This window comes from Danio aesculapii, chromosome 5, assembly GCF_903798145.1.
Source record: "Danio aesculapii chromosome 5, fDanAes4.1, whole genome shotgun sequence".
NCBI classification, from domain to species: domain Eukaryota; kingdom Metazoa; phylum Chordata; class Actinopteri; order Cypriniformes; family Danionidae; genus Danio; species Danio aesculapii.
In genome coordinates this window covers 8,292,115-8,314,702 of record NC_079439.1, presented here as the reverse complement: position 1 = coordinate 8,314,702, position 22,588 = coordinate 8,292,115, and the positions used below count along the sequence as shown (strand labels likewise).

The 22,588-nt window shown below is 33.3% G+C and overlaps 1 protein-coding gene across 2 annotated transcripts in view; it reads left to right on the top strand.

The window, feature by feature from the left end:
* The first annotated feature begins 2,091 nt into the window (after nt 1–2,091).
* The window catches only part of opn4xb (opsin 4xb), a 43,110-nt gene continuing 22,613 nt past the window's right edge, over nt 2,092–22,588 (top strand). Inside the window, exons 1-4 of one of the 2 annotated variants that reach the window (XM_056457311.1) lie at nt 2,092–2,179; nt 2,363–2,524; nt 13,558–13,691; nt 19,902–20,105. In XM_056457311.1, the coding sequence (XP_056313286.1) occupies nt 2,391–2,524; nt 13,558–13,691; nt 19,902–20,105 (472 nt within the window). In that variant the 5' untranslated portion in view covers nt 2,092–2,179; nt 2,363–2,390. Of the gene's footprint in view, nt 2,180–2,271; nt 2,525–13,557; nt 13,692–19,901; nt 20,106–22,588 lie in introns of those variants that run through there. The other variant, XM_056457313.1, reaches the window with a different exon arrangement.

Here is a 22,588-nt window from a genome sequence, read left to right as displayed (position 1 = left end):
ATGAGGAATTTATAAACAGGACGAAACCCCAAACACTCAAAAACATGACTTTTGTTGCACATTTTTGTTGGTGGACAACCTGTTTTTTTTTATTATCAATCCACTTACATTTGGAAAAATGATTGAGCTGACTTAATTAATTTGTGTTGGGGCAACATATAGGAAATGTGAACCCTGCATTTTTTAAGGCAAAATAAAAATGAAATCTAACTATAGAGAAAAGGAAATATATAAATATAATATAAATAAATATAATATAATATAATATAATATAATATAATATAATATAATATAATATAATATAATATAATATAATATAATATAATATATATAATATAATATAATATAATATAATATAATATAATATATATAATATAATATAATATAATATAATATAATATAATCAATATAATATAATATAATATAATATATATAATATAATGAAATATAATATAATATAATATAATATAATATAATATAAATAAATATAATATAATATAATATAATATAATCAATATAATATAATATAATATAATATATATAATATAATGAAATATAATATAATATAATATAATATAATATAATATAATATAAATAAATATAATATAATATAATATAATATAATATAATATAATATAATATAATATAATATAATCAATATAATATAATATAATATATATAATATAATGAAATATAATATAATATAATATAATATAATATAATATAATATAATATATATAATATAATATAATATAATATATATAATATAATATAATATAATATAATATAATATAATATAATATAATATAATATAATATATATAATATAATATAATATAATATAATATAATATAATATAATATAATATATATAATATAATATAATATAATATAATATATATAATATAATATAATATAATATAATATAATATATATATATTATACTATACTATACTATAATATAATGTAATGTAATATAATATATATAATATACTATAATATAATATAATATACTATACTATAATATAATATGTTTCAGTGCAGTACAGTATATACAGTTAAAAAACTCAAAGACTGACAGCAGGGCTTCTAGAGATATTCCATTAAATTACAGAAAATAACCATAGGCGGCACAGTGGCTCACTGGTTAACACTGTCACCTCACAGCAAGAAGGTCACTGGTTCGAGTCCCAGCTGGGTCAGTTGGCATTTCTGTGTGGATGCATGTTCTCTCCATGTTGGCGTGGGTTTCCTCTGGGTGCTCCGGTTTCCCCCACAGTCCAAAAACATGTGCTATAAAGCAACTGGATGAACTAAATTGGCCGTAGTGTGCATGAGTGTGTATGTTTTCCAGTACTGGGTTGCAGCTGGAAAGGCATCCGCTGCGTAAAACATATGAAGGAAAATGAGTGAATGAATGAACCATTTCACTAAATTACAAGCAAAAACTGCAAAAATACAGACTTTAGGGTCAAAATTAAATGAATTGCAGTTTAATACAGTTGATAATTTACATTTAAACTGTGGTTAAAAACATTCAACTTTCATGTTAATCACCATGAATTTAAGGTTTTATTGCGTGGTTTTGTAAAATTGTGTTGTGCATTTGCAGTGATTTATTTTAAATACAGTTTTTCCATGTGTAATAACCAAACATTTACTAAATTAATCTTTATTTCTACAGAAAAAACCCACAGCTATAACTAATTCCTCTTTAATAAAAGGTATGTAGAAGTTATTTTATGTCAGATTTGATTCCTTCTGTAATTGCGAAGTCACTTTGGATGAAAGCTTGGTCACGCTTTATTTTGATGGTCCGTTTGTTGAATTTAAGTTAATTTGCAACTAATTCTCATTGGATTATAAGTAGACTGTTAGGTTTGGGGTTAGGGTTAGTGTAAATTGACATGTATACTTGCAAAGTTTCTTATAGTCAGTTAAATGTCTGTTGAAGGAGCAGAATCAGCAGATATTAAGCAGACAGTCTACTAATACTCCAGTAGACCATCAAAATAAAGTGTTACCGAAAGCTTTTGTCGGGTGAATAAATGTAAATGCAGTAACTGATCATGTGAATCCTTTCTAGTGACCTGCTGTAGATGTCGGTCTGAAGACGCACTGGATGGAGCAGATGATGGAGTGAACAGAGCATCATGTGACACAAGCAAACGGCTCCCACAAGTAGGTCGCAGTGTGTTTGTCTATTACCGTTACTGATCGTGTGTGACTAAACACTCTCAGTCTGAGCGGAGACACACACACAGACAGACAGAGATGCGTGAAACCGAAGACAGAGATCATGAGTGGCTGTGCGCTCGGCTCTGACTTGTTGAACTTCTTCTTCTTATAATTCTTCTTCTTCAGTGTTTGTTGCTGTATCTTCAGTTTGGTGATGGAGCCCCAGAGGCAGATTTACAAAAGACTGGACGTCCCGGATCATGTGCATTACATCATCGCCTTCCTCATCCTCATCATCGGCACGTTGGGAGTTTCGGGAAACACTCTGGTCATGTTCGCCTTCTACAGGTACAAACTGTGCTGGTTATTATCACTAGTGTGCAGTCTTTTACCTTGCTTTAGAAGGTTTGAAGTTACACTACTGTACATTTAACTATTTGACAAACATTTTTTCAACACATTTATGCTGTCAAACATGGTTTCATTTGGAATTCTTGCACTTTTATTTAGTTATAAAAAACAAAACATAAAGGTAAAAACATATCTGATGATATAAACAATTATTATGTAAACATCTATTTGTAAAACTGTGATTTAATCACTTTTTTAATAAATATTTGGCTAAAAAGTGCACATATGTGACCCTTGACCATAACAGTCTTTTATTGCATGAGTGTATTATTGAGAATATATTTTATTTTAAGATGACAAGCATTCGAATATTAAGTAAACCTCATGTTTATTATGAGTACTATCTCTTATGTCAGAAGGTTTGAAGTAACACTTTACTGTACATTTTTCAATATTTAACTGGAATTGATGCACTTACAAAGGTGCAAACATATTTGGTAAAATAAAATATAATTAGGTAAACGTGTATCTGTAAAACTGTGCACTATAAAAAAATGCTGGGTTCCACATAAATGATTTGTGTTGCTGCAACATGAAGGAATTAAGTTAACAAATGTAAGTAGCTTGAACATAAAACAATTAAGTTGTTCCAACAAAAGACAAGAATTGTGTGGTTACAGCTTATTTTAAATAAGCAGCTTGAACAAACAACATATGTCATTTTTACAGTGTGGTTTAATCACTTTTTGAGGAATTTTAGTAGATCGAACATAAAACAATCAAGTTGTCCTAACAAAATGCAGCTTATTTTATTTATTTATTTATTTATTTTATTAGAACATGCAAAAGGTAGACAAATTGGGATCATACAAAAAGAAAGAAAATGAAACAACAACAAAAATATCAAAAACAGCAACAATTTAGTCCGATACTGGCAGGTGCGTGTGCGTGTGTGTGTGTGTGTGTGTGTGTATGTGTGTGCATAGTACATACAAAAGGGACAATAACAGTTAATAAATGAAGCAAGTAACATAGATATAAAAAAACAGATAGAAAGAAACCAGTCAGTGGTAAGGAGTGACAACAATGCTAGTGATGTAATGATAGTAATAATGACAGTAAAAAGAAAGAAAGGACAACAGTAATAATCACTAACAACAACAATAATAGTAATAATAATAATAATAAATCACACTTGCATCTCATTTTAAATAAGTAGTTTGAACAATCAACATGTCTTTTTTGGGGGGGTTTGCGTCAATCACTTTTTAAAACATGTTTGGGCTGAAAAGTGCACATATGTGACCCTTGACCACAACAGTCTTTTATTGCATGAGTGTATTATTGAGAATATATTTTATTTTAAGATGACAATCATTCGAATATTAAGTAAACATCATGTTTATTATGAGTACTATCTCTTATGTCAGAAGGTTTGAAGTAACACTTTACAGTACATTTTAGTATTTGACACATTTTTCAACACATTTATGCTGCAAACATGATTTCAATTGGAATTGATGCACTTACAAAGGTGAAAACATGTTTGGTAAAATAAAGTATAATTAGGTAAACGTGTATTTGTAAAGCTTGAACATAAAACAATTAAGTTGTTCCAACAAAAGGCAAGAATTGTGTGGTTACAGCTTATTTTAAGTAAGTAGCTTGAACAAACAACATTTTTAGAGTGTGGTTTAATCACTTTTTGAGGAATTTTAGTAGATTGAACATAAAACAATCAAGTTGTCCTAACAAAATGCAGCTAATTTTATTTCTTTACTTATTTATTTATTTATTTATTTATTTATTTATTTATTTATTTATTTATTTATTTACTTATTTATTTTATTAGAATATGCAAAAGGTAGACAAATTGGGATCATAAAAAAAGAAAGAAAATGAAACAACAACAAAAATATCAAAAACAGCAACAATTTAGTCCGATACTGGCAGGTGCGTGTGTTTGTGTGTATGTGTGTGTGTTTGTGTGTGCATAGTACATATAAAGGGACAATAACAGTTAATAAATGAAGCAAGTAACATAGATATAATAAAACAGATAGAAAGAAACCAGTCAGTGGTAAGGAGTGACAACAATGCTAGTGATACAATGATAGTAATAATGACAGTAAAAAGAAAGAAAGGACAAAAGTAATAATCACTAACAACAACAACAACAACAACAATAATAATAATAATAATAATAATAATAATAATAATAATAATAATAGTAATAATAATAATAATAAATCACACTTGCATCTCATTTTAAATAAGTAGTTTGAACAATCAACATGTCATTTTTGGGGGGTTTGCTTTAATCTCTTTTTAAAACACGTTTGGGCTGAAAAGTGCACATATGTGCCCCTTGACCACAACAGTCTTTTATTGCATGAGTGTATTATTGAGAATATATTTTATTTTAAGATGACAATCATTTGAATATTAAGTAAACATCATGTTTATTATGAGTACTATCTCTTATGTCAGAAGGTTTGAAGTAACACTTTACAGTACATTTTAGTATTTGACACATTTTTCAACACATTTATGCTGCAAACATGATTTCAATTGAAATTGATGCACTTACAAAGGTGAAAACATGTTTGGTAAAATAAAATAGAACTGGGTAAACGTGTATCTGTAAAACTGTGCACTGTAAAAAAATGCTGGGTTCCACTTAAACGATTTTTGTTGCTGCAACATGAAGGAATTAAGTTTAACAAATTTAAGTAGCTTGAACATAAAACAATTAAGTTGTTCCAACAAAAGACAAGAATTGTGTGGTTACAGCTTATTTTTTAAATAAGTAGCTTGAACAAACAACATATGTCATTTTTACAGTGTGGTTTAATCACTTTTTGAGGAATTTAAGTAGATCTAACATAAAACAATCAAGTTGTCCTAACAAAATGCAGTTTATTTTATTTCTTTATTTTATTTTTTTATTTGAATATGCAAAATGCATATTATTTTAAATAAGTAGCTTGAACAAACAACATGTGTCATTTTTTGAGTGTGGTTTAATCACTTGTTAAAACATTTTTGGGCTGAAAAGTGCACATATGTGACCCTTCACCAGAAAACAATCCTGTATTGCATGGGTGTATTTTTGAGAATAGCCAAACATACATTAAAAATGTATAATATATATTTTTATTTTAAGACGACAATCACTTGAATATTAAGTAAAGACCGTGTCGATTAGAAGTAGGCTATTTTAATAACTTATTTTAGAAGGTTTAAAGTAACACTTTACTGTACATTTAACGGTTTGACGAACATTTTTCAACACGTTCATGCTGCAAGCATGATTTCAGTTGGAATTCTTGCACTTTCATTTAGTTATGAAAAACAACATGAAGGTCAAAAGATATTTGGTGAAATAAAATATAATTATCTAAACATGCATTGGTCACACTTTACAATAAGGTTCATTAGTTAATGTTAATTACTGCATTTACTAACATGAACAAACAATGAACAATACATTTACTACAGTATTTGTTCATGTGAGTTAACGTTAGTTAATGAAAACACAGTTGTTCGTTGTTAGTTCATGTTAACTCACGGTGCATTAACTAATGCTAACAAGCATGGACTTGGATGTTAATAATGCATTAGTAAATGTTCAATTATGATTAATAAATGCTGTACAAGTGTTGTTCATGATTAGTTCATGTTAGTAAATGCATTAACTAATGAACCTTATTGTAAAATGTTACCCATGCATTTGTGAAACTGCACTATAAAAAATGTTGGGTTCCACATAATTAATTTGTGTTAGGGCAACTTGAAGGAATTAAGTTACAAATTTAAGTAAATGAAACATAAAACAATTTAATTGTCCCAACAAAAGGCAAGAATTGTTTGGTTACAGCTTATTTTTTAAATAAGTAGCTTGAACAATCTTTTTTTGAGTTTGGTTTAATCATTTGTGAGTACGCTTTTGGGCTGAAAAGTGCACATATGTATCCCTTGACCACAACAAACTTTTATTGCATGGGTGTATTTTTGAGAATCGCTCAACATACATCAAAAGCATATGAAATATATTTGATATTATGAAATATTTGTGAAATATCTATTTTTATTTTAAGATGACAATCATTAGAATATTAAGCAAAGATCATGTTTATTATGAGAATGAGTAAGCTATCTCTTAACTTATTTTAGAAGCTTTGAAATGACACTTTACTGTACATTTTAGTATTTGACAAACACGTTCATGCTGTCAAAAATGATTTCAATTGGAATTTGTGCACTTTCTTTTAGTTAAGTTAGTTAAAACAAAACATATTTGGCAAAATAAAACATTTTTCATGTATTCTTGAATCTGATCTACAGTATATTGACAGATTTTTCACAGTTTTAATCACTTTTCGGCCTAAAAGTGCTTACTTGTGACCCTGGACCACAAACATTTTATGTGCGCATGCATGGTATATTTTTTTCAGAATAGCCAAAAATACATTTTCAAAATTATTGATATTGATTTTAAGGCAAAAATCATTCGAATATTAAGTAAAGATCATATTTCATGAAGACACGTTACAATAAAAGGTGATTTTCTGGGTATTTTCTCAGCCCTCAGATTCCAGATGTTGAAATAATTGTATTTCAGTCAAATATTGTCCTATCCTAATATTTTTTAAATCAAAATTGACCCTTATAATATATATTATTTACATATTAATATGAGGTTGTTAAAGCTGCATATATATATCAATTGTAAAAATATGAAACAATTAGCAAATTGTCCTTATTTGCAACGTTGAAACACTGAATTCTATAATATTAACAAAAATATTACATACATTATATTTTAAAAATATTATCTAAGTCTATTTCTTCTAGTACTGAATTATTGGGGGAATATTTTCTTTAATTTATTTACTTTTTTGAATTAATTATTATTTCATTTTTTTATTTTTTATAAATTTGTAATGTATTATATATGGGGTGGCTCAGTGGTTAGGACTGTCGCCTCAGAGCAAGAAGGTCGCTGGATCGAGTCCCAGCTATGCATTTCTGTGTGGAGTCTGCATGTTCTCCCCGTGTTGGCGTGGGTTTCCTGCGGGTGCTCTGGTTTCCAGAACAGTCCAAACACATGCGCTATGGGGGAATTGAATGAATTAAATTGGGTGTAGTGAATGCGAGAGTGTATGGGTGTTTTCCAGTACTGGAATGCAGCTGGAAGGGCAAAGTTGGTGGTTCATTCCGCTGTGGCGACTCCTGATGAATAAAGGGACTAAGCTGAAGGAAAACATGGATATATTTCCATATATATATATATATATATTTCAGTTTTTGCGAGATCATGACTCTCAGCTGTTAGATAATCCCTCCAAGAAAACGTTATTAACTTTAATTGTTTTAGTGAATTGGGTCAGTGTGGTAAAACTAGAGCAAGCGGTGAAATACTAGTAAAAAGCTTCTGTTTTCTTCTCTGCTACACATATCCCCATTCACTCAGATTAAAGTTACCGTCACTGGATAGCCCTAATCCTCGTTTTCAAAAACCGCATCTATTGTATTGAATGTAGGCCAGATGTGCTGGAAATTAGGAATACTGTGAATGTGATATAAATAACCAGTCTAATGCATTTACATAAATGGATGCAATTATTGTAATCATGGGCTTTTGTAGAGAGTGGAAGGAAATTGACTTCTTTTCCAGGAATTCCGGGAATCCCTAGAACTGCAGGATATCAATAGAATGAGAGTCAATGGGGTGTTTGATCTGTTTGATGGCAGCTTTAGCAAATAACACTTATTTACCTCATCTAACTTCATTTTTATTTTATTTATTAAGTTTTTATTTATTAAGTTATTTTATAACTTTTATTTATTTTATTTTATTTCATTCATTTTCCTTCGGCTTAGTCCCTTTATTCGTCAAGTTTGCCACAGCGGAATGAACCAGCAACTTATCCAGAATATGTTTTACACAGTGGATGCCCTTCCAGCTGCAACACAGTACTGGGAAACACCCATACACACTCATTCACAAATATACACCATGGCCATTTTAGTTTATTCATTCACCTATAGCGCATGTGTTTGGACTTGTGGGGGAAACCGGAGCACCCGGAGGAAACACACGGCAACATGGGGAGAACATTCAAACTCCACACGGAAACGCCAACTGACCCAGCCGGGACTCAGCTTATTGTATTTTTTTTACTTTTCTTTTTTTTTTTTAAATATAAAATATTTTGCCTTTACAGAGGGAGGCTTTGATTTAGGGATTATTGAACAAAGTTAATAATATAAACTGCATATACTACATGTATGTGATATTACTGTATGACAGTGTTTTGATCACACACATTACTGATTACTAGGGCTGTGACGGTAACGGATTTTCTGTTACCGCGGTGATGAAGTAAGAAATCATGTAGTATGTCGGTTAACCGCGCATATATATATATATAATCTAATATAAATATTAAAATATAAAATAATATTTTTCTTCCGATGAAAATATCTGAAATGTATATTTTTGTGCGTCTCCATCCGCTACACAACTGTGCAGTGTTTGTTTCGCTCCACGGAAAAAATTATTTAATTAATGCTCGACTGTAATTGCTGCTATACAAACCCCTGTGATATATTAGCTACATATTTTCATAAATGTCTTCACACAAAATTATTATATGCTATAGCCTATAGCCTACTTTAAATAAGTCAAAATATATGCGATTGTTGACTCATCACCATGGTCGCAGCATGCGTGTCTGTTTATAGCCTCTGTAAAAAAAAGACCTACATTTGACCAGCTTTAGCAAAGCTTATTAACATACTGATATTCCTGTAAATTAAACTGAGGAGAGTTTAACTACTTCACAACACTCCGTCACCTGAACTCAGCGCGAGGGCGAAGGAGAAAAGTGCAGCGCTGAGGTAAAATCATATTCTTAAGTCATATTCTTTAAAATAATGACTTGTATTAAACATGTTGATAAAGCGATTGGGATATAGAAATTACAGCGGTGCGTTAAAATGCTTATTTTCTGTGGAGCGATTGATTTCAGTTAGTAGGTCTGCTTTATTAAAATTAGCTTAAAATAAAAACAGCCTATGCTGGTTATAAAAAAGGATTCAGTGTTTTCGTTTTGTAATCTAAATTTATAATTTAAGTGGAAAATACTCAGGGCAGGCCTTTTATTCCTTTTATTTAGTTTATTCTGTTTTTCTATACAATCCTGAAAGATTCACAAGCAAAAATCAATACTAAACTAAAATGGGCGGTGATGACTGTAATAACCACATCACCGCGGTTGACATCTCATTATGGCGGTAAGGCAGTGATGTGGTTATCATCACACCCCTACTGATTACACTGCAAAAAAATGCTTCTTAAGAGTTTTTGTCTTGTTTCTAGTCCAAATATCTCCAAATTCTTAAATCAAGAAGCATTTTCAGACAAGTAAAACATATAATAAGTAAAAAATAAGTGAGTTTTTTTGCCAGTGACGTAAGTAAAGTCAACTTATGTCAAACTAAAAACAAAATTAGTTTACTTATCCAACTGGCAGTTTATTTACCTTGTTTAAAAAAATTCACTTAATTTTGACATATTATTGTCTAGAAAATGGGGCAAAACGGTGGCTCAGTGGTTAGCACTGTCACCTCACAGCAAGAAGGTTGGTTCAAATCCTGAATATATATATCTATATCCCGCTGGGTCAGTTGGCATTTCTGAGTGGCATGTTCTCCTTGTGTTGGCGTGGGTTTGCTCCGGGTGCTCTGGTTTCCCCTACAGTTCAAACACATGCGCCATAGGTCAATTGAATAAACTAAATTGGCTGTAGTGTGTGTGTATAAATGTGAGTGTATGGGTTTTCCCAGTACTGGATTGCAGCTGGAAGGGCATCTGCTGTGTAAAACATATGCTGGATGGTGGTGGAAAGAGTACTGAAAAATCATACTCAAGTAAAAGTACCATTACTTGCCTGAAAATGTAGTGCAAGTAGAGTAAAAGTGTCTGTTGTAAATATTACTCAAAGTATGAGTAAAAAGTAGCCCTTTCAAAAGTACTCAAGAGTAGTGAGTATTACGCTGTGAAAAGCTGATGCATTTACATCTAATTTGTGGATGTGTGTAAACGTAACATTCTGTAGTGCATTTAGTTATTGCCCAGCAGACACACAACATCATAAGAGGTTAATATTAGGTTAGATTTTGGTGATGTCAGGTGACCAAAATTCAATGTCTAGCCAGCGTCTGAGGACAACATTATTTTGATTTCCAATAACGACATGAAATGACGTTGATATTTGGTTGATTTTAGGTTGTGTTAGAAAGTGACAAGAATCCAACATCGAGCCAACATCCTAATCCAACGTCTTATTGACGTTAAATACTGACATTTATTCATCAGGTATGACAACCAAAATCCAATATCTGATAGATGTCTTAGTAGTAACGTCCACACAACATCATACTGTAACATCATTAGACGTTGATATTTGGTTGATTTTAGGTTGGACGTTAGACATTGAAGTCGGCCTGATGTTAAGTTCTGACAATGACATGATTTTCATTTCCATATAAAATGCAACATCTCCACGACATTGAGATACAACGTCAATGTAACGTCATGTTGACGTCTTGTGCCTGCTGGGTGTTTAAGGCCATTTCAGTCATTATACAGGAAACATCCGTCATCTTCTCATCAGTGACATGCATCTAAACAGTCTCTGGGGGAATGTCTGTAAACATTTTGAACATCTTCTTGGACACTTTTAATGCTTCCAAACAGTTTTCTTAATTATAAATCGCCCATGTCTTGAGAAAGTTCATTATGATGTGATTTACCTTCTATGTGTGATTTGATTGGACAGGAATTACAGGACAGATTTTTCAAATCCCCATAGACAAGAAAAATAAAGTAGTGACTGCAGGTAGAAGGAAAGTAGTGGAGTAAAAGTACCAATACAGCACTAAAAATGTACTCAAGGAAAAGTAAAATTACACATTTTTACAACTACTCAGTAAATTACAATTCCTGACAAAAACTACTCAATTACAGTAATTTGAGTATTTGTAATTTGTTACTTTACACTACTGCAGACGACTAAAGATATTAAGCCAAAGGAAAATTATTGAATGAATGTCTAGAAAATGCTTCTTGATTTTAGAATTTGTAGATATTTGCACTAGAAACAAGTTTTTTTGTTTCAATATTCCAACTCAGATTTGCAGGATATAAACTCTCAAATACAAGAAAAACATCAAAACCTGTATTCATAAAACATTTGATCTTACCATTAAGGGTTCAGCTGAATAGCAGTAAAACTTTTAAGCTGAGAGTTCACTTAAAATCTGCTCACAAAGCTGCTGAGATGAACTTTAACTGAGAATTTCTACACTGTAAAACCCAAAAAGTTAAGGTATCTCAAACCGTTTAAGGAAACCGATTGGAACCAACCATTTAAGTTCAAAAACTTATCTTAATGAGTACTGTGAACTTAATCCGTTTGAGTAAATGAAGCAATTTGAGCACAGTAAAACGCGATAAATGAAGAGAACTCAAACCAGCTGAGTACTGTAAAACCCAATAAGTTAAGTCAACTTAAACTGTTTAAGGAAACCGATTGCAGCAAACCATTTGAGTTAAACTAATCTATATGAGTACTGTGAACTTACTCTGTTTAAGTTGAAGTAATGAGGTATTTAATTAACTCATTACCTTCAACACTGGGTTCAAAACTCTTTTTAAATGAGTAGATTAATTCTTTCAGCCAATTTTGAGTTAACTACACTCATTTTATTTGATAAAGTTGACTGTTGGGTTTTACAGTGCAATGTTTAAGCTTAGAGTGAGGGTGGGGTTGACTTTGTTGCAGTGGATGATGTCATTGTGATTATAAACTATGCTCACAGTAATTGGCTGATGAAGAGGGGGAGGAGTCTTTGTCAGAGATTTATTGATTAAAACTTTGCAGTGAGCAATTTTATGTTGCAATATTAAGAGTTTAAAGATAAGAATATTCAAATAAAAAAAATTAAATGCAGGCTAAGTGAAGAATTGCATTGTAAAAAAGTGTTTTAATGTAAAAGCTTTTATTTATTTATTTTTTATGTGTTTTTCTTCCAATGTCACAAGTTAATGTATTTTCTTAGAAAATAGTATTTTACATTTTAAATAATGTACACATACAGTTAAAGTCAGAATTATTAGCCCCTGTTTATTTTTTCCCTTAATTTCTGTTTAACGGAGAGCAGATTTTTCAACACATTTCTAAACATATTAGTTTTAATAACTCATCTCTAATAACTGATTTATTTTATCTTTGTCATGATGACAGTAAATAATATTTGACTAGATATTCTCCAAGACACTTCTATACAGCTTAAAGTGACATTTAAAGGCTTAATTAGGTTAGGGTAATTAGGCAAGTTATTGTACAACGATGGTTTGTTCTGTAGACTATCGAAGAAAAATATTTGCTTAAAGGGGCTTTTAAAAAATTAAAAATTGCTTTTATTCTAGCCGAAATAAAACAAATAAGACTTTCTCCAGAGGAAAAAATATTATCAGACATACTGTGAAAATTTCCTTGCTCTGTTGAACATCATTTGCGAAATATTTAAAAAAATAAAATAAAATTCAAAGGGGGCTAATAATTCTGACTTCAACTGTATATTTTAAATGCTTTTAATTTAATAAAATATAATAAAAATGGAACATTTCAATATATAGAACACAAAAATCATCCATATATTGTTGAAAATCTATGTTTTGTCCATTTTTTTATTTAGAAATGTAAAAATATATTTGAAAGCTTGCCTCTGCAATTGTTTTAATTCTAAAAGACACAAAAGAAGATATTTTGAAGACTGTTGGTTACGAGACTGATATGATTATCATTGATATTTTGTCCATATAATAAAGGGCAAACATTCTTCATAATATCTTACATTGTCATTTACTGTATAGATAAATGTATCCAAGCATTAATTGTTCATAAACTTTGTACTGTCTGTTTTAACATTAGAACTTTTATTTTTTAATTTTGCAGTAACAAAAAGTTGCGGAGCCTACCAAATTATTTCATTATGAACCTGGCGGTCAGTGATTTCCTCATGGCCATCACACAATCTCCAATCTTCTTCATCAACTGCCTGTATAAGGAGTGGATGTTTGGAGAACTGGGTAAGTATTTAAATCTTTGGTTAATATCTTAAATACGCTGAATAGAATATGATGCCATTAATCAAATGCCAAATTCTAAGACAAACACTTTTGACCGCATGTTATTTGGAAGGTTTATACATTCTGTAAACCTAGTGAAATTGACTCAAAATTGGCAAATTCTTGACCACATTTTCATATTTGTCAAGCACACTGAGCTCGGTGCGTATTTATTAATTAATTATCATATAAGCCAACAATACAACATTAAGGGCCATATCATACATCCGGTGCAATGTGGCACAAGGCGCGACGCAATTGTTGTTTGCTAGTTTCAGCTTGGCACAAGAGTCGCTTTGACGTTTTGCATCACGCTGTTTAAATAGCAAATGCATTTTCGCTCATATGTGCGCCCATAGGCGTTCTGATCTAAAAAAAAAGTTTGCTGGTTGGCAAGTTTGCAAAAAAAATTGCTGGCGCGTTGCTATTTTGAGAAACTTTAATCGACTGTTCTATAGACCAGAACAAAGCCGGTCTATTGTCCAGCGCAGAGCACGTTAGTTATGCGTCTCGCTTACACATTGCTTAATACAGACAGGATGTACAACAATACTCAAATATCTTTACATATGAAAAAGAATTAAAATATTAAGGATACATATATATATATATATATATATATATATATATATATATATATATATATATATATATATATATATATATATATATATATATATATATATATATATATATATATATAGGATATAATAAGGATCTATATAGGATATAAATATAGCCTACATAAAAATAAAAAACATACTTTCATGACTTCTTCATCTCGGGGGGGCTTTTTCAGTTTATTCATAGCAATTTGCTTTTGTATAATGTTATTATTATTAGCTGTATTATTTATTATATGCATATTTATATTTGTTTTATTAAAAACAAGCTGTCAGGTATTAGACCAGGGGTCACCAAACTTGTTTCTGGAGGGCCGGTGTACTGCAGATTTTAGCTCCAACCCTAATCAAACACACCTGAACAAGCTAATCAAGGTCTTACTAGGTATTCTTGAAACAATCAAGCAGGTGTGTTGAGGCAAGTTGGAGCTAAACCCTGCAGGGACACAGGCCCTCCAGGACCGTGATTGGTGACCCCTGTATTAGACCATATGGGGCAGAGCATGTGTATTAGGATATAACTCAGTTGTTTTGACCACACTTCGTTATTCATGTTCAGTTATTCATTTGCTGGAAATGAGAATTGAATGTAGAAATAGCTTTGAAACAAATATTTGCGCTTAACAAACGAAATTAATTATGTAGGCTAATGGATGTCTGTGCGTACAAGAAGTTTCCTTATCCTCGAGAGTGAAAGCGAAAGTAAACAATGAGGAGGCTCATCTCTCATTATCAGTCTGTTTAACTGTTTTCTCTCTAGTGAAGTGTTCAGTTTTTACACTTACAAAGTCTGTCATGTAAATAGCAAATGCACTACGGCACAACGCAACTGACTCTTAAAAGGAATGGGAGATGAGACTGATTGGTTTATTCTCAAAGCATTGGACAAAGCCAATAGTTCTTTTCTTTTTCTCTTTTTAATAAAAGTGAGGACAACAAAAACATCCTCACTGCTTGAAGTCTTAGGGCTCTATTTTGACGCTCTATGCGCAAAGTGCAAAGTGCAGGGCGCAAACATTAAGGGCGTGTCAGAATCCACTATTGCTAATATAAGGACGGAAAATTCGCTTTGCGCTGTGGCACATGGTCTAAAAAGGTTGAGCTTATTTTCTTAATGAGTTATAGGTGTGCATAGGGGTCTAGAAACTTATATTTGATTATGTATGCAAATGACATATATGGCAAACAAGTTCATAATTGCATTTCACATATACAGTATGTATAAATATGTATCATATATACAACTTATATTTCAAAATATTACAAAAATGCCGGTTTACATTTTTTTTTTTTTTTAACCATTTGAATATACATGCAAATATATTTGTAATGTGAAGTGGAAGCTGACAAACGGAGTGAGGATCCAAATGCAGGGTTTATTATACAGAGATGGTCAGGCAAGCAGCAGTCACAATCAGGAGCAAACAGATGCATGTAGGCAAATCTAGAGTCGTAGTCAAATACACAGGCGATAGTCAATACAGGCAGGCAGCAGGCAACGTAAACAAACAAACAAGGCGAGGGTCAAAAACACGGCAAGGCAAGGAAAACGCGTTGTAAATTTCACAAAACTGTTTAACAAGACTCAGCAACTTCTGTGTGTTTGTGTGCTGACTTTATAGTCCAGGCAATCAGTTCATGAGCGGCTTCAGCTGTGAGTGTTTGCAATCAGACAGGATCTGGGCCTGGTGTGTGAGTGGTGCATGACTGGATCTTGTAATTCTTTTGCTGGCAGATTTGTAGTTCTCCAGCGATCTGCATGGACTAGATCACTGGTGACTGTGACAATATTACCTATAATTGGCTACACTTTATTTTAAGGTGATGTAGTTATCGTGTAACAATTCATTTATTTACTCCATATCTCCTGAAAACAAAAACATTTTGCATTTCTGAAGTGTGAGATTCACACAGGTGAGTGGGCTTGACAAACCACCTGTAGAAACCCTCTTCTCTCCATATGCTTTGGACACTTTACTTAAACTCCATCTTATAAGGACTCAATAAGAAAAGCAATGTTTACTTGTGAGTGTACTAGAGGTGTGAATCTACACTGTTCTCATGGTTCGTTTACCATGCCATCGATTTGCTTCAATTCGATATGTCGGTGTATCACGGTGCATTGACGATGCTTTCTATACAAAATTTACTTCACAGACGCTGTTCACCGATGAGTGACACTGATAAACAGCAGCAGCGCAGTGTTGCCAGATTGGGCGGTTTTGGATAGGCATTTCGGTGGGTTTTGGATAGTTTTGGGGCTGGAATCAGTCAGCTACATCTGGCAACACTGCAGCGGCAATCACAGCTGATCCATGATAGACGCAGTGGAGAAAACTCGCTCGCTCGTGTCTGTATCCAGAAGTATCGGTGTAACAGCCAAGAGAAGAGGAAAAGTCATGCAGCCGGTTAAATGGGTCACAATGAGAGAGAGAAATGGAGTTTACTTTCATTCTCTCAATCGCAGTGAAATAGGGGCTTCTGCTGTAGGTGTCAGTGAAAGGCTGTCCAGCAAACACACAAGCAATTGTGCAGAGTTTCTGCGTTAAGTAGTAGGAGCATTGTAACCCCTCGCGCTCACCTCCCTCGCCATAGTAAGCTACCGCGACATAGTGCATATGAGATAAATGACGTCACTACATAATAACATTTATGTTTATTACTGAACCGATGTCGAATTGTCCGCGTCTGTATCGCACCGAAGAAACAACTAATTCTGACACCCCTAGAATGTACCACAAAGCACTACTGGTTTTCTTCAACCTTAAATACCTCCTTTATATTCTATTTAATATATTGCACAGTATTGTTCTGTCTTATATAAAAGTTCTTTTATATTCTTGATCTTAGGTTATAATAAAATATGTAAAGCATATGTATACATTCATTCATTCATTTTCTTTTCGGTTTAGTCCCTTTATTAACCTGGGCTCGCCACAGCAGAATGAACCGCCAACTTATCCAGCATATGTTTTACACAGCAGATGCCCTTCCAGCCGCATCCATCCGCTGCGTAAAATATATGCTGGAATAGTTGGCAGTTCATTCCGCTGTGTCAACTTATGAAATAGAAACTAAGGTTAGGTTAGGTTACTTTATTTATACCCGAAGGTAGATTTGGTTTGCAGTCAAGAGTCCTCATCTCACAACAGTGCCACACAAAGGAACTCACACAGTAACAACAACAAATAAACATTAGGACATAAAACATAAACATAAAAACACTTATAAAGTATAAATGAATAATCATTTCAAGTGTCAACAAAAATAAATATTTAAAAAGATCTAAAATATACAGGTCACCGAAATACCTTTGCTTTAGTCTATGCCTTATCTAAATATCTAATGGCTGCTGGTATGAAACTATTTTTGCATCGTTTCGTTCTACAGCTTAATACTAAAAACCTGCGACCAGAAGGAAGGAGCTGAAACTCTGAGTGTAGGGGATGAGCAGTGTTACTTAAAATTGAATTTGTGATTCTCTTTAGCTGCCTGGTGTACACAGCCTCTAGATTAGCTAGTGACACCCCATTCAGTTTACTGGACCACTTAACTATTTGATTTAGTGAGTTTTGATTCTTGACAGAGAGATTCCCAAACCATGACACCAAAGCTAAGGATAGAACGGATTCAAGAAAAGCATGGTAAAATAAAATCATCATGTGTTTGTCAATATTCAATTCAATTCAATTCAATATGGAAATGATTTAGCTTTCTCAAACAAAATAATCGCTGGTGCCCCTTTTTACACACTGCTGCACAATTCTCATCGAAGGAAAGTTTAGAGTCAATAATTGTGCCAAGATATTTGTATGATTGCACACTTTCCACAGTCTGATTTTTAATGGAAGTGCTCACCTGTGTGTTAGCAGCCTTCCTAAAATCAATGATCATATCTTTTGTCTTTAAAACATTTAACTGAAGATATGACTCCTCACACCATCTGACAAAGTCAGTTAGTACTGGACCATGACCTGTTTCATTATCATAAAGTTGACTGACAATGACAGTGTCATCTGCATACTTAATAATACTTAATAATGGTTCTATTTTACTTTTTTTAAGTATTTTACTATTTTACTCTATTTTACTATTTTACTTAACTTAACATTTACTATTCTACTTAAACATACTTAATAATGGTTCTATTTCCCCACCTGCTCTGGCACATGTTTGTGTAAAGGATGTATAACAGAGTTGAAAGACCACATCCTTGTGGGGACCCGGTTGAGAAGCAAACTTTATCAGATAAGCATCCATTCACTCTAACACTAAGCAGATAGAAGATGAATGAATATGCACACGTTTATGATTATGTTTATTTCTGTAGCAAATACACACACACACACACACACACACACACACACACACACACACACACACACACACACACACACACACACACATATATGTGTGTGTGTTTGTGTGTGTGTGTGTGTGTGTGTGTGTGTATATTTGCTACAGAAATAAACATAATCATAAACAATATATATACACAAATATATATGTGTGTGCATGTGTGTGTGTGTGTGCGCGTGCGTGCGTGCGTGGGGGGGCTTTGTGCTGCAGGACAATGTGGATCAAATCAGATCATCAAATCACACAGTGGCACCTAATTTTCAAAACAGATCTCAAAGTGTTGTGCTGAATGAATGTGCTAAGCGTAGAAAATGTAACCTGATTTAAATGTTTTGATGACAGACGTAATCTTCAGAGGCGTGATTCACATGAAAGAGATTGTGTTGATTAGTTTTCGTGAGACAAAAGGTGGACAAGAACTTCCTTGGAGGAGTTTTTGTGTCTCCTAGATAAGCCTTCTATTATTTTTCCAAAACATTTTTTTGAATAATAGCACAAAATATATCAAGTTATGTCTAAAAATAATGTTTGAATGTGTATTTACCGCTATTTTGACTTTAGAACTTCCACTATGCACGTTTTTGACTGTCTCTGCCTCCCAAATCATACGTTCAGCTTCAAGTCGTCAGCAGTTGTGTGTTTCATTCATTCATTCATTCATTCATTCATTCATTCCTTTTCCTTCAGCTTATTTAGGTTTTCAGAGGTTGCCACAGCGGAATGAACCAACAACTATTTCAGCATATGTTCTATGCAGCGAATACCCTTCCAGCTGCAACCTAGGGAAACACCCATACATAATCATTCACACAAACACATACACACACACATACACTAAGGCCAATTTAGTTCATCCAATTCACCTATAGTGCATGTGTTTGGACTGTGGGGGAAACCGGAGCACTTGGAGCAAACCCACGCCAACACGGGGAGAACATGCAAACTCCACATAGAAACACCAATTGACCCAGCCGGGAATCAAACAAGTGACCTTCTTGCTGTGAGGTGACAGTGCTAACCACTGAGCCACCGTGCCACCATTCATGCAAGATTTGAAATGAATTATAGATTCAGTATAGAGTCAATTACACATTTGTTGTATTTCAGTGTAGTTCAAGGAATGGAAAATGCTTGAAATGTAACTGCTCTTCTGGAATGGGTCATCTATTCTCTCTGTGTGTTTTTTTAGGGTGTAAAATCTATGCATTCTGTGGTGCGCTGTTCGGCATCACCTCGATGATAAACCTGTTGGCCATCTCTATCGATCGCTACCTGGTCATCACCAAACCACTGCAGGCCATCCAGTGGAACTCCAAGCGCAGGACTGGTCTGGCTATACTGTGCATCTGGCTCTACTCGCTTGCCTGGAGTCTGGCTCCTCTAATTGGCTGGAGTAAGATTCACATAATTCAATATACAGTTGAAGACAAAACCATTTGCCCTCCTGTGATTTTTATTTGTATGTTTATTTATTTAAATATTTCAAGCAAGGAATTTTTCACAGTATTTCCTATAATATTTTTTCTTCTGGAGAAAGTCTTATTTTTTTATTTCAGCTAGAATAAAAGCAGTTTTATATTTAGGAAAAACATTTAAAGTCAATATTGGGGGGGAAATATACAGAAGGGCTAATAATTCTGACTTCGACTTTATTTTTATAGGGATAGTTCACTCAACAATACAAATTCTGTCATCATGTACTTACCCTTTGCTTGTTTCAAACCTGTTTGACTTGCGTTCTTCTGCTGAACACAAGATAGGATATTTTGACTGGAAACCTGTAATCGTTGACTTCCATAGTATTTGTTTTTCCTTCTATGGAAGTCAATAGCTTTTATACTTAGCGATATCTCACAGCAATTCATAGGTTTTTGATTTTGGGTGCTCTTTTGACAATCTAGGCACAAAGTCCAAGGCGCATGGCACAAAAGCATTAAGGGCATGTCTGAATGCACTTTTGCTATTTTAAGGACGGAAAAATATGGTGTGTGCCCTGGCGCAGGGTCTAACAGGGTTGTGCTTATTCTCTTAATGAGTTATGGGTGTGTTTTGAGCATAACATGCATTAAACCAATCAGAGTGTCATCTCACATTCCCTTTAAGAGACAGTTTCGTTGTGCCATGGCACATTTGCTATTTACATGACAGACTTTGTAAGTGTAAAAACTGAACATTTCACTAGTGAGAAAACAGTTTAACAGAACATCAGCAGCGCGAGGATAAAGAACGAACCTCCTCCATTCGGCCTCTTTACTTTCTCTTTACTTTCACTTTACTTTTGCTCTTTTACTTTCGTGAAAGTATGGAAACCATGGAAACTCACTCCACTGAAGACATCCATTAGCCTACATATTTAATTTCGTTTGTTAAGCGCAAAGATTTGTTTCAAAACATTTTCTAAATTCAGTTTTAATTTCCAGCAAACGAATAAATTAACAATAATAATGAAGTGTGTTCAAAACATCCAAACACGCGTCCTGTTCTTATGCCTCTTATAGTGATGCAGACGTCTCTAAAACCAGACAGGAGGATAAATCTAAACCTGCTTTTATTAAAACAAATATAAATATGGATATTATAGATAACACTGCTAATAATAATAAACATTATAAAAATGCAAATTGTCATCAATAAATTTAAAAAAGCCCCCCCGAGAGGAAGAAGGCAAAGCACGGAAGGAGGCAGTGGTTTTTATATTTATGTAGATTTAATATTTATTTTTATAACATTTTAATCCTTTCATTTGTTTTCATACGTAAAGATATTGCTGTACATCCTGTGTGTATTAAGCAATGTGTAAGCGTTTGGACCTGCATAGGCGCATAACTAACGCACTGGACTTTAGAGCAGCTTTCAGCTGGTCAATGGTGCGGTCTATTTTAGTTCCTCAAAATAGGAGCTATTTTAGTTCCAACAATTCACCTTAAAGGGGAAATAAAGCACTCAGTTAAGTTTACATTATTTTGTAAATTGATTTCCACTTTAATGAAAATATATATATATCAAAGTCGATTAATGTAACCGTTTAGAAGAAAATGGCATGCTTTACTACAGCTTTTAGACCTAGGGCGGCGCCATCTTGGAATTTTGCTGTGTCTGACGTCACAGGGTTGGTTCAGTTCCCTCAGCGTGAAGTTGTGAACGTGAAGCTGGTGCAAATACAAGCATCAGATGTGTGTCTAATATAAAAATATATATTTATTCTATTTTTTCCCTTTTAATTACTGACCATTTGATGCGCTTTGGTCCACTCTCTGTATTATGCCACCTGACACACCTCCTTTTTAGACCAGCACACATGTATGAGTCCAGTATGAGTCCACAAAGTGGCACAAATGGATTTGCCATTTAAACCTGAAAATTAGAGTTGTGCGGGTCTGAAAATATCAATAAATCATGCCAAACATGTATTGTGCAGTATTGCGCTGTGTATGAGAGGGTCTTTAGTGTGGTGAGGTGAGGTTTGGTGTCACGGCTCTTTTTAAATATTCACGAGTTCACACTTGCAATAGTTTCAGAATAAAGCGTATTTGGCGTGCTGTCCGGGGAGAGGGCTCTGAGCTCGGGGAGACACCCCAATTCGAGTTATTCCCCTTATCAGGAAACAGAGAGGAATTGGGATTCGAGCGAAGTATCTAGCCCGGCCCCAGAACGCTCCCCCCGGGATTGTAATGCTTAAGAGGTGAGGTGACGGGGTGGTGGAGGGATGCTAAAGTCGTAAGATGCTGCAGGTAAGACAGCTTTGGTATATATTGGGGTTTGGTCAAGAACTGATTGGATAATAGAATAATTGTCAATGACGTATTTGATACTGAAACTTCTGCACATGCTCCTCCCGAAATTTGTTTATAAAACATCACTACATTTTTGTACGAC